The 19,994-nt window shown below is 39.6% G+C and overlaps 1 protein-coding gene across 4 annotated transcripts in view; it reads right to left on the bottom strand.

Moving 5' to 3' along the window:
• The window catches only part of SCAPER (S-phase cyclin A associated protein in the ER), a 358,776-nt gene that overhangs the window by 35,096 nt on the left and 303,686 nt on the right, over positions 1-19,994 (bottom strand). For all 4 annotated transcript variants that reach the window (XM_074966056.1, XM_074966057.1, XM_074966059.1 and 1 more), the window contains exon 29: positions 878-1,115. In XM_074966056.1, the coding sequence (XP_074822157.1) occupies positions 878-1,115 (238 nt within the window). The remainder of the gene's footprint in view (positions 1-877; positions 1,116-19,994) is intronic.

The following is a 19,994-nucleotide window of genomic DNA, read 5'->3' as shown; positions in this document are numbered from 1 at the left end:
TATTATTTTTTTTCTTAAAGTGGAAAAGTTATTAATTTGCATTATGGACTAATTGCCAGACAAATTTCTTCTTCCTTTTTTTTAATGAAACCAATCTGAGATAGTTTTCCTACAAAAATGGTCTATTTTTGTGGCTTGAACAAGTCAAAAATGGGCAACACATGTATTTTATTTTACAAAATTAAAATTTTAAGAGAGATTTTGTCCCCACCTGCAAAACTAAAATGTTTTTTTCCTAAGGAATTTTAAAAGATAGTATTTTTCTAGCTGAGTTGTACCATCTTAAATTCAAGTACGTGGCAAGTCACACTTAAACACAGTGTGATCTAGGGATGCAGCCATCAACTCAAGGCACCTAAGCAGCTCACAGTATCATACAAATAAGCCATTTCCCATTCCAAAAAGAAAAAAAAATAGCTGTTTGTGGACCTTGACACATAAGGTTTGCAAGCTTGTAACACAGGCGATTAGATTTGATATATAACATACTGGTCACCCTCAAAATCAGTGGACCAAAATGGTAATGTTGTATATTCAGTTTAGTGTGTGTGTTCTGTATGTCTGCCTTATAATAAAAAAAATAGATTGCATTTATTATTTCCCATAGTTAGACAATGGAAATAACATTAACAAATAGCAATTCGATGCATGCAGAAATAAGAACAAAGAGTACTTACTTCATTTGTGACTCTTCCTCAAGTTAATTTTAAATACAATTATATGTGTTTAGCTAAATTAAAAGAAAATGTACACAACAATATATAAGCGAAAACAACAAGGAGTCCTTGTGGCACCTTAGAGACTAACAAATTTATTTGGGCATAAGCTTTCGTATGTTCTAATTTTAAGCATAAGTTAAAAAAGCAAAAATTGTTACCTGAAAAGCTGGCAAATCAAGAACTGCGAAGCTACTGAACAAACGTAAACTCTGAATAGCAACCTGGATTGTGTTCTCTGTATAACTCTCTTTAGGACTTGCCATGTTTGGGTCTGAGATTATGCCATGGAAAAGAATACAGTACAGCATATGCAAGACTCCAACTAGATCTGTAGTTTGAAGAACTGCAGTTAGTCCTGTGGGATCCTGATGTGTATTGTCAAATATGGTCCAGGACCTGCCAAAGAAACATTAAACTGTCTAAAACAAAACTACCACGAGAGCTAACATTTTTAATATGTCAAATGGAAGAAAACAAGTAAACAGTTAAATATGAAAAAATCTGATGTCTATATGATGTCAGGAAACCGTAGTATTTCCACAAAATGTTTGACAATATACCCTCATTTATATATAAAGTCTCTCTAGATAATTATACACCTATCTTTAAGTATCTTTCTCCAAAGATACTGATCTCTGATTCCACTCCTAGGTTCCTACCAGTGTGATACCCGACAGGAACTCCATAACTTGAAAGTTATGACCACTTGAATCGTAGTAGCTCCTTGCACATCTCTCATACATATATTTAGCCAACACCCCTATGCTCTAGGTCAGTTTCTTTATGACAATAGCTGGCAGAGGTGGAGGAGCTCCTTTGGGACCATCACCACCATAACTGACAAAGAGACGGTGGCTGGAACAAATTGATATATTAAATAGCAACAAGATACCAGGATCAGATGATATTCATCTGAGAGTTCTGAAGGAATTTAAGAATGAAATGGGTGACCTGCAAACAAAAATATGCAGCCTCTTATTAAAATCAGCTACTATATTAGAAGACTGCAGGGTAGCAAAACCTAAGGAAAAAGGACAAACTAGTACAATTTGTGTAAAGTAAAACCATGCTTCTTCAATCTAATAGAATTTCTTGTGGATGCAAAAAATCTATGGTTAAAAGAAAATTGACAGATTTAATTAATCTGAACTTTTAAAAAAGCCTTTGACATCGCCCCTCATAAGAGTCTACTGAGGAAACTAAGTAGTCTTGGGGTGAAAGTTCTGCAATGACAAAGAGACAGAAAACAGAGAGTAGGAGTAAATGGTCGATTTTCAACAGGGCAAATGGTTAACAGTGAGTTTTCTCATTGATCTATATCAGAACTGGTGTTGTTTCACATACTTAATAATGTGGAAAAGAGGGTGTAACAGTGAAGTAATAAAATCTGCAGGTGAAACAAATGTATTTAGGACAGTCATTATTAGAGAAGACTATGAAAACTCCAGAAGAGACCTAATGGACAGCAGGATGGTGGATGCTATTAAACACTGACAAATATAAGGTAATGCACATTGGAAGAGATTATTTGAACTACTTATACATGCTGCAGGGTTCTAAATTTAACCCCTAAGGAAAAGTACTGAGCCTTGCACTGAGAGAGCTCAGTGAAAACCTCTGTTTAACGTGCAGTGGCAGTCAAAACAACAATCCAATGCTAGGATGTAATAAAAAATAGTATTAACATATTATGTCATTACAAAAATTAATAGCAGTTCTTCACCTCAGATACTGTGGTCAGTTCTGGTCACCCAATCAAAAAATAAAAAGGATCAAATAGAGGGGTACATAGATGGGGATCTAAAATGACAGACACATGGGAGACTTCCACACTAAAAGAGATAGAAAAGATTAGTAAATTTACACATAATAGAGGACATACAAGAGATATATAAAACAATGAATGGTATAGAAAAGGTAAATTGAGTAAGGGTACACTTATTTACCCTTTCTCATAATAAAACAAAAATGAAAATGAAAGTCAAGAAATTTCAATTAAAATGTATAAAAGGACATACATTTTGATTCAACAAATAGTCAACTCATGGAACTCACTGCCACAAGATATACAAGACCTCAGAAGGATTAAAAAAGGATTAGTTATTTGTATGGATAACAATGTACTCACTGTCGGGAACTTCCCTCTGGACAGATTATTTCCTAATTGTCCATTAAGGGGATTCTAGAACCTTAATTAGAAGCATCTGGTACTGGTCACTGTCAAACACAGGATACCAGATTACATGAACCAGTGGTCTGTTTTGGTATTGTGATTCCTTTGTCTTTAGGAGACTGCCAACAGGAGTGTCAGATAACAACATCTAAGATTAGTTTTTGTGATGTGGACATTTATCTACTAAGAAGTGGATTGAAACCACACCTGATTTCATATGTGCCTCTGAACAACTGCCAGGCTTTCGGTCACCACCATCTTGTGCTGGTGCTTAACTGTTTGCTAGTGAAGAACCAAAGTGAATAAGAAAGCACCAGGTTACAGATGGATATCCCTATATCAATGGGGGTTTGTGTTTATTTTTAAAGATGTAAAATTTGTGTGTAGAAAGTATAATGTCTGATGCTAGCTGGACTCCACTGAAACACATTGTTTTTGTGATAATTTTGGGCTGTGAACAAGCACTAAAGGTTTAAATCAGATAGGTGTGGGAGGTCCATTGGAGGGATCTCTTCTACCAGATCTTATGATGCGCATCAAAGTGGAGTTCCTCTCCACTTTGCATACTTGAGCAAGTCCAAAGGGGATGAGTGAGTGGGCAGTTATACCTGGGTGAGATACGGGGGAGTGGACAGTGAAAGGGAATGGTGGGGGAGGTTTTTTTTTCCATGTTCAAAATTTCAGGTGATTAAAATCTAGAAAATGTTGTGTGTTTTAAAATTTAACATGGATAAAAGACACTGACCCAGATTCTCCATTTAAAACAGCACAAAATGAATGCAAAGTGGGTGTAAATTGTTACTGTGACGTTGCACCCCATAATGCTTTATGGAAATATGCTTCTGAAAGTAAATATGACATAACTGGAATATGTTTTATGCTAGATATGCCATGTAACATCTTTGCAAAGGTTATGATCTACTGGATATATTCATCCTATTTGTATGCAGGTATCATTTTTGTATTCGAAGTTATGAATATTGGCTATGTACTTGTTTAATTTTAAGTAGCCTCAGTGAAGTTGGAAGACTATTCTCAGTAAGTGCCCAATCAAGACTATTCTCAGTAAGTGCCCAATCAAGAAACACTTAAGCTAACAATGAACTTGGAGATGCCAATCCACATCTGAGCTTTCCTGGGAATGTGGCCTGGCTGGTAAGGGACTGAGTTATGCATGGACATGTGACTTGCCCATGTGACTCCAAAACTCCATCTTGGAGCTGGATTCTGGATAGGAGAGAGGAGGGGGTCTCCACCCACAAGAGAAAGTCTATTTAAGCCCCTGGGAGATCCCTCCATTTTGACTGCAGCTGGCTCAAGATAGCCTCTCCACCCCCAAAGGATAGCTGAAAGAAACTGGAACAAAGGACAGTAACCACAGGGGTGTGAGTGATTGCTGGACCCAGACTAGAAGGAGGCTAGTCTGTAAAAGAAGCTTACTGGAACAGCTCTGAGGGTGAGAATTCATCTGTAATCATTTTCTTACTGTATTAGGTTTAGACTGGCATGTTTTATTTTATTTTGCTTGGTAATTCACTTTGTTCTGTATGTTATTACTTGGGACCACTTAAATTCTACTTTTTGTATTTAATAAAATCACTTTTTACTTTTTAATTAACCCCAAGTATGTATTAATACCCGGGGGGGGGGGGGCGGGGAACAGCCATGTATACCTTTCTATCAGTATTATAGACGGTGAACAATTTATGAGTTTATCCTGTATAAGCTTCATACAGGGTAAAATGGATTTATTTGGGGTTTGGACCCCATTGGGAGGTGGGCATCTGAGTGCTGGAGACAGGAGCACTTCTTAAACTGTTTTCAGTTAAGCCTGCAGTTTGTGGGATGTAGTTCAAACCTGGGTCTGCGTTTGTAGCAGGCTAGTGTGTCTGACACAACCAGGTAGGGGTCTGAAGTCCCAAGCTGCCAGGGAAAATGGGCTGAGAGGTAGTCCCAGCACATCAGTTGGCAGTTCCCAAGGGGTTTTCTGTGATCCAACCCATCACAGTTACCCTTCTGATTTAGTAGCATTTTGCATCTATGTTGCCCTGGTGTAAATAAAAAGACAAAGTGTAGGTCAACAGAGGATCTGGCCCCATCCCTTACTCTTATTCTTTCTGTGTGCCCCCCTCATTCCATGTGTTCCCTTCTCATGTCCCTGCACCCACCCTACACATTTCCTCCATTTCCCTTCGCCTCCTTCCATGCTTCCTAGTCCCCTGAATCTCTCCTTTATTCCCTTTTGCATGGCCTGGACAGCATACCTCCTCTCCCAGTGCCATACATCTCCTCCTCACTCCTCCCCAAAATAATTCACTCAAGACCAAACAGCATGGTTCCATGCCAACAAGTCAGTTTCCTGCCAATTCATGTCCCTCCCTGTCCACTACCCCCTTCTCCACACTTCCTGCCCCCTTCACATTTTCCCCACCTATGCCTCAATCAGTACCTTTTGAGCATACATTTATAAACCTTTTAAAATAATTTTAAACATTACTCTGTAGACACATTCAAACAGCTCTGTATGAGTGTATCCCAGGCTATACCTGTAATTAAGAGGAAAGATGGGGGGAGAAACAAGAAAATAAAAACTGTAGCCTATCATTAAGAAAACATGGTCTTTTTTAACTAGGGATGCAACTGTGGGCTGAGCCTTCAGTAGATGCAGCATACAGAGGCATAGCCTGGAGAGAAAAAAGGCAAAGATGACCACCCTGATTATCAGTTGGTCAGGGACCAACATGGACCACAGATATGGCAACCTCTCTTGTGCAGTTGATGGGTTGCTCTGCAACCCAAATCTCTGTAGCGCTCTCCGCTATGCCCTGCCCCTGGCAGGACCCCTATAGTGAGGCTTGGAAGGGGCCTGTGCAGGGCCGTTCTTAGCTGTCTTACACAGCGCTTAAATCAGGGAAATTCTCTCCCAGCCAGGGGTAAGAGGTTGTGAGGGGGTTTTACAACCTCTGTATGTTGCCATAACAACATACTGGGGCTGCAGTGGGAGGCAGAACCCCTCTCTAGAATATACATCTCCTTTTTTTAATTATTTGTAGCAGGGTGGATTTGATGTAAACCAAATTGATTTAAATCATGATTTAAACCACTAGTCAAGAAGACTCGATTTAATCATGGATTTCTACATAAAAGTGCATTCTTGTTGGTTGTTATACTCTTAATACATGTTCTTCACAAATCAGAGATAGATGTAGGTTTCATTTTTAGAAGGTACACATTATACATTTTTAAAATGATTTATTTTGAAACCTTTTCAGATTAGTTTTATAGCTATATCAGAAAATGAATGACTGGTTATTTCGTTTACTAAAGGTAACTGAAGCAGCTATTTATGAAGTCATTGGGAGGTGAACTATCTCCAATTCAACAGGTTAATCACTAATATTTGGAGGATTTTCTTGCCATGCTGTATTAGGAGGATAACATCAGCAGACAGTCATTTAAATTGTTTTATTTAACTAAAACAACAACGTATGTATTCTGGATTTTTCTCTTCAACAGCAAACATAGAATATTTTAACAAAACAAGCATATGAATTTTTGAATTTAGTTAAACATTCAAGTTTTTAAAAATCAGGTTTGTTTTTGTTAAAACTGTTTTTAACTAAAATAGTTAAATGAAATATATTTTTTTAAAAAAACCCCAAAATTAAATTGACTATGTCAGCCAGGTCAACACAAGAAACTTAAAATATTGGCTTCTGCAGCTAACTCAGTCATCTTCACCTTCATTTTCCTGTTTGTTCTTAATCTGGAAAAGACAAAACAAATTTTCCTGCTTTTTCAGGTCCCAAAGGATTTCTCAATTTGGAATGAATTAGTCCAAAGGAAGAAAATAGTCTTTCTACACTGGCAGAAGAAGCTACTGCTGTTAAAAGTGAGATTACCACTTCAATTGTCTCTGAATCCAAGTGCTTAAGTGACTTCCACCAGTTCACTGGTGTAACTTTCTTTAAAACATCATCAGCAAACAGATATTTCTTGACTGGTTCACCCTTAGCTCTGAAGTTTATTATAGTCGGCATTATGGAGGGATGATTCCTGGATGTCCATGTCATAGCCAACTCCTCTTCTTCAGCAGTTAAGGTTTGACCCTGGTACTGAGTATTGAGACTATTTGGAAGAAAATGAGCTGGAGATAGTGCTTATCCCATTCGTTTTTTTAATGCTTGTAATTTAACTCTGTCATTGCATATTTCTCTTTTTAAGATCTCACTCTGTTCCTTCAAAATTTCAACAGCGTCAGCAATAAAACAGCTATTTCCCTGCATTTTGTTCAAGGCTACAGAAATAGGCTTCAGGATACTCAGTATGTGTTCAACATTTCTCTTAAGCCCAATTTTGAGAACTTTGGCTGTGACAGTGACATCTATTTTTTCACAATTTTGTTCACAAATTGTCATCAGATTAGGCCTGTTCTTGATATAGTGCTCAAAACAGTCCACCACTGAGTTCCATCGCACGTCTTGTGGGAGATTTAGCTTGGTTCCTCCCGCTTTTTTCAGAGCAGCTACTGCAAAGTGGTTGTTACAGAAGTATTTTTCAATTTCAACAACATTAGCCTTTACTTCTGGAATACTGAAGTCTTTGGCTAGGAGGTGCATCAAATGAGCACTGCAACCATATGTTATTAGCTTGGGACTCTCTTCACTCTTTTCTAAATAATTTCTTCTCGTCTTGGATACGTTTTTAGCATTGTCTGTGACTAAGCTGCGTACTATATATTTGAATTCTTTTTCACAGTTTTTTATTTTACTGCTACTTCTTGTAAGTATTCTGCTGTGTGTTCATCTCCTGATGTATCAATTGTTTCTGTAAGGAAGACATTCCCTTCTTCTGTTGTCAGACAAGCACATACAACAGGATCATTGTGGACATTGCCATCAAGACTCAGGTTAACAATTTTACCCTCTAGACCTTTTGCACACTGCTCAATTCTCTTTCACATACTTTATCCAGCAATTTGCCTGTGACATCTGCTCTGTTGGGTGGACTATATCCTGGTCTTAATGACTGAATCATGTTAATGAAGTGTGGGTTCTCAATCATATGGAAAGGAGAGTTTGTTGCATAAACAAACCAGGCAATTTTTTCATCAATTACCTCTTTTTGTAATCTGCTGGTTCTTATCACAAATTTATCTATGGTTGTTTCTGGATGATGGAGATTTTTTTTTCTTTTTGCTACAGGTGATATACTGTGGCTATGTGACATACATGATGTGACTGAAACACTATCATTGGCAGATAACTCTGAAACTATAGAAAATGATGGTGATCTTGAAGGTGGATAGTCGTCAGAATCCTGTATGTTGAGGATGATTCTCCTAAACAAAACAAGTCAATGCAGTTATTTAATTATTATTACCATACTGCTCATTTAGTATTACTCATTGCATTCACTGACACTCAGTACTACTTTAAAGGTGAAATTGTAAAAGAAAGATCTGCCTATTTCAGTTATTTATTTTTTTATCACAACTGCATTTAAAATGGCAGTACCCTAGAGTAACAACTATACTTTTTGCTCAAACATGAGAATTCAAGAATAGTCCAGAAGGAAAAGAGGCAGTCCTTAAGAAAGAAGTATGAAATAAAAAAGATTACCAACCTGAAGATCCTGCATGTTCAGACATGTTCCTTTCATCATCTTCAACATAGCTTCCTCCCGAGAAGGAACACTTCTCACGATGTTGTTTCATTCGGGCAACCAGGCCTTCCATTTCTTTGTTGCACTGTTTGCATTTTGCATGCATGCCTGTCTTACCCATAGGTAGAGGAACGTCATTAAAATATTCCCAAACTGGGTCTCTTTTACAGCCTGCAGCCATTATAGGTTTTCCCTTCTAGTGAGAGAATGGTATGGTAGATCTCAAATCAATGAAGGCTACACTCAGAAAGACCGCAAGACTTCTGGAATATGCTGCTCAAACAGTTTCACTTTTGTTTCTACTGCTTGTCCTGCCCTTCTCACATTTATTTCCAGATTTCTTCTCCTTGTCCAGATCTATTCCACCCTCAACAATCTTCTATTCATTGAACTTTTTGAAACTTTGCACTTTTAGAGAGAGGTAAGGGATTGACTCTGTGTACACAAATTTGCAGAGGGACAATAGGGTTGAGGTCTGTTATTTCTCACCTCTCTATATTATTTATTTATTTAAAAATGTTTTTGCTATTAAGAAGCATGTTATCTCTGGAGACACAAATCCACAGTTTGAGAACTGCAAAACTAAGCATTTCTGATGGTTATCTTCTAGACTGAACACTGAGTCCCATTGGTAAAATAGATTAACTAAATAATCTATACAGAAGCCCCTGGAACTCCATAAGATTGGGTCTTATCTATGAACTATTGGAACTCATTTAAAAAAATTTTCTTAAACATTACATGAATATATTGTCTCATGCTAGAGAATTAGAATTTATAATCCCTATTCCATGATGAGATATCTTTGAGCTAAAATGTATCGTAATTAAAACTCTCTTTTGATAGGTTTTTTCCTCAAAAAGCATTTTATCAAAAAATTCCGATTTTTAAAAAATTTTTTAAAAAGAAATCATTGATTTTTATCCACCGTGATTTGTAGCATGGGCTGAGATGTGGCGTGTGAAATTTCAGGGGGCTTGCTTAGGGTGTAGAGACTCTGAACATTAGGTTTATAATGGAAAGAAAACTTTAATTGTAATACGATCATACTATACATGGAGCAGGTACTGCTGATCAACAATAGCAGGTTGTTTTACACCAACAGGCTGATGACTCTCGAGAGTTATTCCAGCACATTCTGGCCTTACGATAGGCTGACCTCGGAAAGTTCAGCATGATACAAAAGCCAAAACTTTGTCTCTGTGGCTAGCACTTGTGCTGTGAAACCTGTGAGAAAGATTTCATAAAGGAGTTCATGCAAATGAGCTGGCTACCTCCTACACTCTGCTAGTTCCAATTCTCAGGATTGTCTCTCTCCAATGGGAGCTGTGCAGTCTGTAGGAGTCACTAGACCTTAGCTTTGGAATGACTTCCCAGTGTGACCTTTGGTAGAGAGATGGACTAGTTCTGCCTTCCAGGTAATCTTAGGGTCGGATGACCTTTTTCTTCATTGCCCTGGCTGACCTCTGAAACTGCCAAACAGGGAGTCTTGCTTAGTGTTTTTAATCCTTAAATATAATTTCTTAGTTGACTGAAGTCGAGTCGGCCAGGGAAGGAAATGTTACTCATCCTGTGCAGTAACTGTAGTTCTTCGGGATGTGTCCCCCTATAGGTGCACCACTTGAGGTGCATACATGCCTCTTGAGCCCTTAATTTGAGATTTCTAGCTATCAGTGCTTATTTGGCCTGTGCACGCACCCTATGCCTTCTCGCGGCAGAGATATAGGCGTTCGTGGGCGAACTGCCCTTTGTTTCTTCTCTACTCAGTCATTTCCTAGGGAACAACTGAAGTAGAGGATAAGGAGGACAGGTGGTAGAGCACCCACCTCAAAGAACTACAGTTACTGCACAGGGTAACATTTCTTCCCTCTTCGAGTAGTGTCTTTATAGGTACTCCACTTCAGGTGACTCCCAAGCAGTATCCCTAGGAGGAGAAGGGAGCTTCAGAACAAGATCCAGAGCTGAAGATGGCTCTGCTGTACTAAGTACTGCATCAGATCTAATGGCACGGAGCAGGGAGTAATGCTTTGAACATGTATGGACTGAAGACCAGATAGCAGCTCTACATATCTCAGATACTTGGCCATTCTTCAAAAATGCAGCACATGCCACTTGTGATCTGGTTGAATGCATGTTGAAATTGATAAAGTTATATTTGGCAAGGACTGCGTGATAGTTTGCAATCTGAACCTGCAGGGTTGTGGATGCCTAATGCTTTTGTCCAAAGAGATCCAGTTGCTTTTGGTCCTTGTCATGGGGGTAGTTCTTGAAAAGTGCTGCTTATACCGTTCATTCAGAGCCATCCACCACAAGGGAGTTAGGTGAGGGAGGGGAAAATAAAAAGTCAGAGTCCATAGGGGGCACGTAGTACTTCTTGTCTGCCCTTTTGCGCATTGGTGGAATAGTGGCCGGTGTGTGCCATACTGTCTTAAGTGGATCTGGAGAGCCTCATTAATAGGCAGCGCCACTCTGGAGAGTGTTGCTGACTGCAAAATATCTTGTGGCCTGTGCTGGTGATCGTTGACCTCCTCCAGAGGGATCTGTAGAGTGTTAGCCACCCTTCTAATGAGGTCCTGGAATTGTCTGTAGTCGTCGATGACAGAAGGAGCGGGAGGCATGACTGCCAATGATGATGAAATGGGAGTTTCAGGGGTGAATTCCTCATCTGATCTAGCCTCCAGCTCCTCAAACGTCTCCTCCTGCTGTGAAAAAATAGAGGGAGGATGTGAAACCCCAGTCTCCCTAAAGTGATGGTACCGGTGGTCTGCTGAATTCCTGCTTATAGGTTGCCCGGGGTCCCAATATGGCCACTTCGTGGGGGGAGGGGTCTATAAGGGAGCAGGGGTGCATACAGGGTTGGTCCTTGACAAGCCTCGAAGTTCTCCCTGCGCGAAAGATTCCGAAAGTGGTACGTAGGAGAACCCCTAACAGAAATTGAGGAAAGTGACAGGGAGCCCTCTTCTTCTTTCTCCACATCCTCCCATTGTAGTTGGAGGGGCAGTCAACAAGAATGTAAGAGAGTCCTGTGCCACAGAGTGTCCACTTAGAGACCGAGGTCTCAGTACCATGAACTGCTCTGTACCTGACAGCAACGGGGACTCTGGTTCGTCCAAGATAGAGCAATCCCTTGAGTATCTGAACTCCTGCAGCACAAGAAAGAACCCTGGTACACACACTGTAGCTGAGGTTGCCAGGACTGGAACCAATGGTACCAGTAACGATGAGCATACCGCAGGCTTTGTCAAGAGCCAATGCTTTCTCAGTACTGAGGGTACCACTTGTACAGACATCCTTAGCTGAGCTGCTTGCATCAATACCGATGGTTGGGTTCATGGTTGACCGAGATGCTTCAGTGCTGATGACGGGGCCGAGCTCGATGGTACCTTGTGTTTACTCTCTTTACTAGCGGAGGGCATGGGCATCCTATTGGAGTTGTGCTTTCTCTCCTTGGAGCTTCGGGTCTTTATGGGCCTGCTGGTACTGGAGGAAGAGTCTGTGGCCCCAACGGTGCCCTGGAAGACTAGGGATGTAAATACCGTTTAAAAAGTTAACCATTTAAAGGATTAAAATATGTCGTTTAAATGGTTAACCAATTAAGCGGTTGGGGCCAATCCTGCCAGCTGGCGCGGCTGGGGTGCCTCATGCCAGGGCTGGCACAGGGCTGCTGGGGCCAGCCTGCCCACGGTTAACCGTTAAGACAGGTTAACCGGTAAGACTAATGCTTACCGGTTAATCTTTTACATCCCTATCGGAGACCAAGAACCTTGATGGTGACCTGGTCTTTTTTGGAGCTGGCTCCTTAGATATAGTCTGTGTTCCTCTTTTCGGTAGTCTTCCTAGAGTACTCCAAAGGCTTTCCTTTCTTAGGAGAAGCATACCCTGAGGTTGATGGGGTGCTAGATCTGTCAGGGACAGATGTGGGGCGAGTGTCATCTCCTGACCTGGCTCAGAGGGTGTTTGCAGGTTCCATAGCCAACAGTTTGAGCTTTAATTCCCTGTTCTTCTGAGCCCTGGACTTAAGGGTTAAACAAAAGATGCACTCTGGGAGATGCGGGACTCACTCCCCCAGGCAATGGACTCACTTGGAGTGTCTGTGGTTCACTGCTATAGCCTCCTGGCAAGAGAGGCAATGTTTGAAGCCTGGCAAGCCAGACATAGCCTGTCAGGAGGATAAGTCTCCCAAAGCAAGAGAGGGAAATCAGTCCTTCCATCTAAACTAACAACTATACTAACACTAACAACAACCCTAAACTAACTAACTTTGATAGAAAAAGGGGATAAAGCGAAAGACTAAGTATGCTCTAGGTGAACATACTAGTGTTCCATCTTGGGCCAAGGCGGTAGAGAAGGAACAGAAAGAGGTTTGCCTGGGCACCCCTATATAACCTTGGTGTCCACCACAAGGAAGCATACAGCGCACATGAGAGCTGATTAGACACTGCTAGCTAGAAATCTCTGATCACTGGCTCAAGAGGTGCATGTGCACCTGAAGTGGAGCATCCATAGGGATACTACTCAAAGAAGAACCTGCTCCCACATTAGCATATCAGGGGACTCACCCAGCATATTCAGTAAGGCCTTCAATGTCATTCCCTTAAGTCTGTTTATTATACAGCAAGAATAAGCTTCTACTGTTGTGAAGGGGGCTAAATTGTAAAATTCTTAATGCAGCATTTAGCAGCTGTTAGAGAGGTACTTCCCCTTGGAACTGAAATTTGCGCCTGCAGCTGTACAGATAAAGTATTCCTAAAGCTTATTTTCTATTGGATCAAATTCTAAGATGGAGAATAACGTAGTTGCTGACCTCACATGGGAAATTTCTGCCAATATCAACAGTTATTTTCCAGTTCACAGCTGTTCTGTAGCAGTGATAATTTTGGAATTCTGGGAGTGTATTCAAAAGAATATGTCTGTGTGTAGTATATCATTGCACAATGTAACTTGCAAGCTATTTTTAAATAAATGCCCCGTTTCTTAAGTCTTAATCTCCCCACTCCTCCAGAGTCATAAAGAATCCCATCACAGAAGAATTAGTGTACTTCTCTAGTGGAGGAAATGTTAGGAACTAGAGCAGGGGGGGTAAATCTTATACACCAGTGGTTCTCAAAGCCGGTCCGCCGCTTGTTCAGGGAAAGCCCCTGGCGCATGGGACCAGTTTGTTCACCTGCCGCGTAGGCAGATTCAGCCGATCGCGGCTCCCACTGGCCGCGGTTCACCACTCTAGGCCAATGGGAGCTGCTGGAAGTGGCGGCCAGTACTGCGCCACTTCCCGCAGCCCCCATTGGCCCGGAGCGACGAACCACGGCCAGTGGGAGCCGCGATTGGCCGAACCTGCGGAGGCGGTAGGTAAACAAACTGGTCCGGTGCGCCATGGGCTTTCCCTGAACAAGCGGCGGACCGGCTTTGAGAACCACTGTTCTACACTACAGAAATACAAGGTCTGCGTGGGCTCTTCAGGTGGCTGAGAGAAATCATGCTGTAGGTGCTGAGCAGGGACACAGCCTGCGGATCCACTGCTTGTAAGATTCTCTGTTCCTTGGGAGTAAAGGGAAAGGGGAAGCAGAGGGAGATGCTAGGGTCAACAATGTTATTCCAGCCCTTAAGTTGGAGTAGTGGCTTCAAATCGGCTCTACTCCTGCTCCCTGGCCTCCAAGGAGTTCTCTCCCACTTGGAATTCCCTAATGTACAGCTGAATTACTTGTTCTGGCAACTGGAGGCAGGATTTAGGCTGCAGGTACAACTTGATAAATGATCTTTTAGGTATTTAAATTTGCATGATGATTGCTCAGAAGAACCACTGATGCTCAGTTGATCAGATCATACGTGTCAAGAATAATTTTCTCTGAAATTGCTGTAAGAGAACAAAGCTTATTTTAATACTCTTCTATTTGCAGCCCATCCCATGACTGATATTATTGAAAATAAGCCTAAATTACAAAATATTTTTCCTTTGCCACCAGGATATTAGTGCCCTAGTCCTTCTCATAGATAGCTCACCTATCTTGTGTAAAGTACACACAAAGCTGCACAATCACCTCATAAAATCTTTGAAAGGAAACAACTAGCTCTTCAGAAGAAATGCAGTAAAAACAAAAAGAAGAAAACTTTGTCTATTTACCTACAGGTACCATCTGTGGTGTTACACAAACTCCTTTTCGCTATTGTTAATCGGCACTCAGCTACTTCCATTAGAGGCATAAGAGTTAGAGGTCACTCACTTGCAGAGACTCGACTAGAGACTAATGTGTCTGAGTTTATTGTACAGGTTCAAAAACGGGGTCTGTGTTTGTATAACACCGACTGCCTTTAATAACCAACTGGGAGTCTTAAGAATCCACTAAAGAAATCATGCCATAAACCAAACTGCAACAGAGTTTCAAAAAGCTACTACTGTTGAATTCTTTCAAAATGTAATGCACCATATTGAAAGCCTTACCAACAGGCAAGTTGAAGTAAGGCCAATAAATAAATAAATAAATAAGCTGATTTGTTGCCACCTACCTGCTATAAAAAAATGAAACAAACATTTCAGTCTAATTGCAGGTTGAACATCCCCTCTATTTCTTATCATGGAGAGGATCAAAAGAGTAGAAAACCTACTATTAGGGCTCAAACTTTGTTTGGGGGAGGGCAGTGCTTCGATCAGCCAGTATGACATCACCTCTCCTTCCCTGGATTGTAGAATCCTTCCTTCATGAACTCTTCACTTTGGGGCTCTTTGCATGTTTTTTGAGTGAGTGTGGCTGAATGAAGTCAGGAGTGAGCTACTCTCTGTAGCATCATCCTATTTCAAATCTGCAGACTTTTGCTCCACAACTGCCATCCCCTTGTGGGGGAAGAGGCCATCCCAGGTGCAGACGAGGAACCAACTGGAGTATCGCTCATAAGGGAATGCTAATTCTAACAGCTTTTGGGACACTCCTGGATTGAGATGGCCATGCCCTCTGCTCATACCATGGAGTGGGAGCTTGTGGCCTTTCCTGGCTTTCATGTGGAAAGGCATAATTTAACCCTAGATGTCTAGATGAAGACTTTTAAAACTTTGCTTTCTAGGTCAGTGAGCTCCCCAGAAACTCCTTGCCTTTAAAATTTTATTTTTGTTGCCCAATTAGTTATTCTGCAATAGACTCTATAGTTACTCATAACACTCAAGTCATTAAAATACTCCTCTTTCCCTTCATATCAAAGTATAGCATACCTTCTTTCATCAATTAGCATTTCTTAATCTTAACGATACATCTTAGGTTTTTCAGTGATATAAAATGGAAGACTAATCAGCTGAAAACTATTCATCACCCAAAATATAACCTAAAACTGAACACTGTGTATGCTACCTCAGAGCAATTTTTGCAACTATTTGTAATGAAATGATTGATCAATTTTACCTGAGGTTAATGTTAACTTATTCTAATCTCCCAACCCATTAATAGTGCGAAACAAATCCTATGATGAAGCTTATTTAGCTGGATACAATTCTTTCGCAATTTTGTACTACCATGGAGCAGGGAATCAATCAGAAATATATGTTAAAAGAAATCAGATGTAGAAGTGGTTCAAAAACACAAGCATTATTTTTTCATAAAGAAAACTGCATATTTTGCAACTACACCACAGGACATAACCGTGAAAAAAAAAAAAAACCCTCTGTCTGCTGTGTTTGGCTTGCAGAAAACTAATGTGGAACTGAAGGAACTCTTGGAAATGTTTACTTTTGATTTTGCCTATATTACAGATAATTTGTACATGAACAGGCCACTGGCTCCTGTTGGTTTTAACTGTCAGTTATAATCACTTTAAGCCTAAATGTTTACAATAAAAAAGTAAAAGACTTTATTCATACCAGTTGTGGGCTTTAAAGTGAAAAAAATGTATATGTGATGAGGGAAAATAAAATATGACCTTTTGTATATGCTGCTTTGAGTGATTTTGTTCAACCTAGTAAAACAGTGAATCTCTTATATGTAAGAGGTTTTCAAAAATCTTTTGATTCTGTTTCAAATGTTGAGAAGTCTAACAACAAACTCAATGGTAACTGTCAAGCAACGGATTAAAGTTTTAAAAAGCACATGGGCAGAATATACAATTATGCCATAGGTATTTTAGGTTAGAAGTCAGTAAACACAGCACCGAAACACCAGAAAAGAAGGGTTCTGCAAACAAGCACAGCCTCTTTGAGGAATGGTTATTTGTGCACGTCATTCACATCTTTTCTTTCCTACTCACTTAAATTACAACACCCACAATTTTCACAACAATGGTATCAGTCACGAATATCAAATTTTGACAATTGAACATTGTACACCCTACACCACTAGTTAAAATTAAAGTTCTTAATAAAACTGTTGCTGAACTTCAGAAATGAAAATGCAAGTAACTATGTGTCAGTTCCCATACAAAGGGCCAGATTTAGATTTTCTTCCTCACACTGAAGAGCCCCTTTTTCTACAAGTAGTCCCATACTTTTATTTTGCTTGTTTTCGCTCTCTGGTTTTGGCCTTGTACCATTCTCTTTGAATGACCAGTTTAAAGGAGGTTCACGCCTTATATGGGTTTGGAAGAGTGGTTATTAGAATATAATCATTAAGGGCAAATCTCTTAGCTATCATTAGCATGAAAAAACAGGTGAGTATTTGAATTGCAGCAACAGCTCCTAAGATGGTGGGTGTTTTTTTTTTTTTTTTTAAATTTAAGAAAAGCCAGGGAGCCTGCACTACTGTTATGAAAATCTGGTACCCATTAGAGTTCAAGCTCTGCCATAAGGGATCCATGAATGGCCACAGAATTTGGGTTACTGGGAGAGAAGCTTATAAAAATAATAAATACTAATGTAAAAATATTAATTATGTTAATACAGCATACTGCTTATACTAATCTCATGATAGCTCATTTACAGGTTAACTACTGTATCGCTTGAAACAAATTATTTGTCAATACTGAGAAATTTAGCTACAGCACGATTATAGGAATTATTATTAGAGAATATACCATTTATATAACAATACTATTGATATTGCTCTGTAACACAAACAGTATAAAAGAACAATTTCTGCAAGCTTTTATTTATGAGAGAAAATTGTTTATATTTAAAAATATGAACTGATGTAAAAAGCAGTCATGAGTCTCTGTGAGGGATACATTTTAATGCTTGTATACACATACGCGGTTAATAACAGTAGTCAAATGAAGAAATAACTTTCAAAAAAGTTTGAGGACAAAACCTGTCTTTTCATGTTAGGATTTACAGCTCAACAACGCTGCAAAATTAGGAGGTAAAAATAAATAAGTAAGCACAGAAAACTTTTATACTTGCTATAGTTAATATAATAAAGCTAGGCCTCACCTTCATTGTATGGTATGTACAGTCATGAACCCTTTTAGTTTCTTCCCTTCTAAGTAAGCATTTGTTACTTGCATGTAGTTTAGAGTACTTCCTGAATCTGCTCTGTCTTGGCAATGGAGAACAGGACAATCAGTACTCTAGCAAACTGCTTACATCTTATTTTGCCATTCAGCAGCCAAAACAGGCATTATCTTAATGACTGTAATAAAACAGAAAAACCAGCCTACTTCCCTTTTATTTCTGTGATTTGACATTTGCTATTTTCCTGGACAAAACCCTGTATATTTCTGTATACCGCTGTTCTAGTTTGTAATTCACAGTCTAGATTCATTAGCCACTGACAAGGATTTACATGCTGCCCAGTTCTGTTTTGAGATAAGATTCAGTAGCAACAACATAGCTTCTGTATTGATGTCACACTCCATTTCCACATTACATTAGCAAGGGAGCTTGTAAACAGTTCTCACATCAAGCAATGGCAAATATACTCTGTAAACTGATGCTCCAAGAAGCTTGATGATTTGAGAGGGGTTTATTTGCAATATTCTCGTTGTGCAGAACCAAGTTTTATCATTGAGTCTGTGTTATTGTTAGTTTATTTTACAGTCCTTAACGAGAACAAGATTTGGATACAACTAGCCCTTATGATGTACTACATCTGAAGAATTTCCTTCCTCCCCTTTGCATGAGTTATACAGTTCTTCATTCAAGGCTCATAGAAAATTACGTCTTTGGCTAGTTGATTTTTCATTTATTTTTAACACGGGTTGTTACATTTCAGTATGAATGTAAGCAGAGGCTACTGATGGTGACAAGTGAGCTTAAGCGTTAGCCATAGTCTTCTGCACAGAGCAACAGCTAAACTTCTTGTGTACTCAGTCTTACTCACACATACTCAGGTTAAAAAAAGGGGTAGGGAACATGTGAAGAATGGGCACATCTGAAGAGAAATAGACATAAGCATGATCCTCGGCGTGTTGATGAAGAACTTGACTCCATGTTTTCCTTCTTAGGCCTCACTCCTGCTACTAGGAAGGAATACGTTGAGGCAGCACAGCAATGTTGTTATTAATGGAGGATCAGGTTTCCCTGTGTTCCCTGCCCTTTTCATCATTTTCTGTCTTGTATTTACATGCACAACATGTCACAGTGCAGTGCAGGATTCAAGGCCTGAAAATACACCTTTACTCCTACAATCACAATGAGTATTGGGAAGCAGGGCCACCATCAGTGAACACTGATAAACCCTCCAAAAGGGGCACACATTGCTTGGTTCCCCAAGAACAGATTTATATAAAAATAAAGCTGTTACTTGGTAAAAAGAAGACTATTTAATAATTGCTTTTGTTTCAGGTTTTTAAAACTAACTTGGCTTTCAACTTTGTTTAAGGGTAGCTGGAGCAATGAGAAAAGCAACGTTAACTACTAGATAAATAATTACAATAGCCAAAATTTTCAAACTCAAAATTGGCTCCTAAATCTTTCAACACCAAATATAGCCAGCCTAATTTTCAAAAGTACTGAGCATTACCAAACCCCACTGAAGACAAAGGAAGCTTCAGGTGCTTAGCACTTTTATTTACACACCTAAATACGGATTTAGGTGCCTAACTTTAGGCACCTAGGCTTAAAATTTCATCCAGTATATATAAAATATTGTATTTTATAATTATAATTACTATATTGATTAACTATTGAAAAGATTGATCAATAGTTGCTTTTCAACTTCCAAGAATAAGATAAACTGAGCACGATTTTTCCAAACACAATGCATAGAGCATCTTAAGATCATATAGTGTCAATGCACAATGTCTGATTTACCAAGAAAACAAAACTGCTGTATTTTATTTAGGACTGTTCAACACAGCAGGGGGGAAAAGAAACTATTGCTTTAAAATCTGGGATGGAAATAGGTGTATGAAAAAGAAACATCTGTCCAAAAGGCAGCTCATAACGACAACCCATATTTACATTCCGAGACCCCGCCTGGCCTCAGACACTGGTACACGATATACACAATTGAATCTGGAGCTTCCTTGGTAATTTAAGTATTTTAAATGGTACCACAACCGGAAGAGACTTTGCTGGCACTCTGTGG

Source organism: Natator depressus, chromosome 10 (assembly GCF_965152275.1).
Source record: "Natator depressus isolate rNatDep1 chromosome 10, rNatDep2.hap1, whole genome shotgun sequence".
Lineage (NCBI taxonomy): Eukaryota > Metazoa > Chordata > Testudines > Cheloniidae > Natator > Natator depressus.
This window is presented reverse-complemented; position numbering and strand designations above follow the sequence as displayed.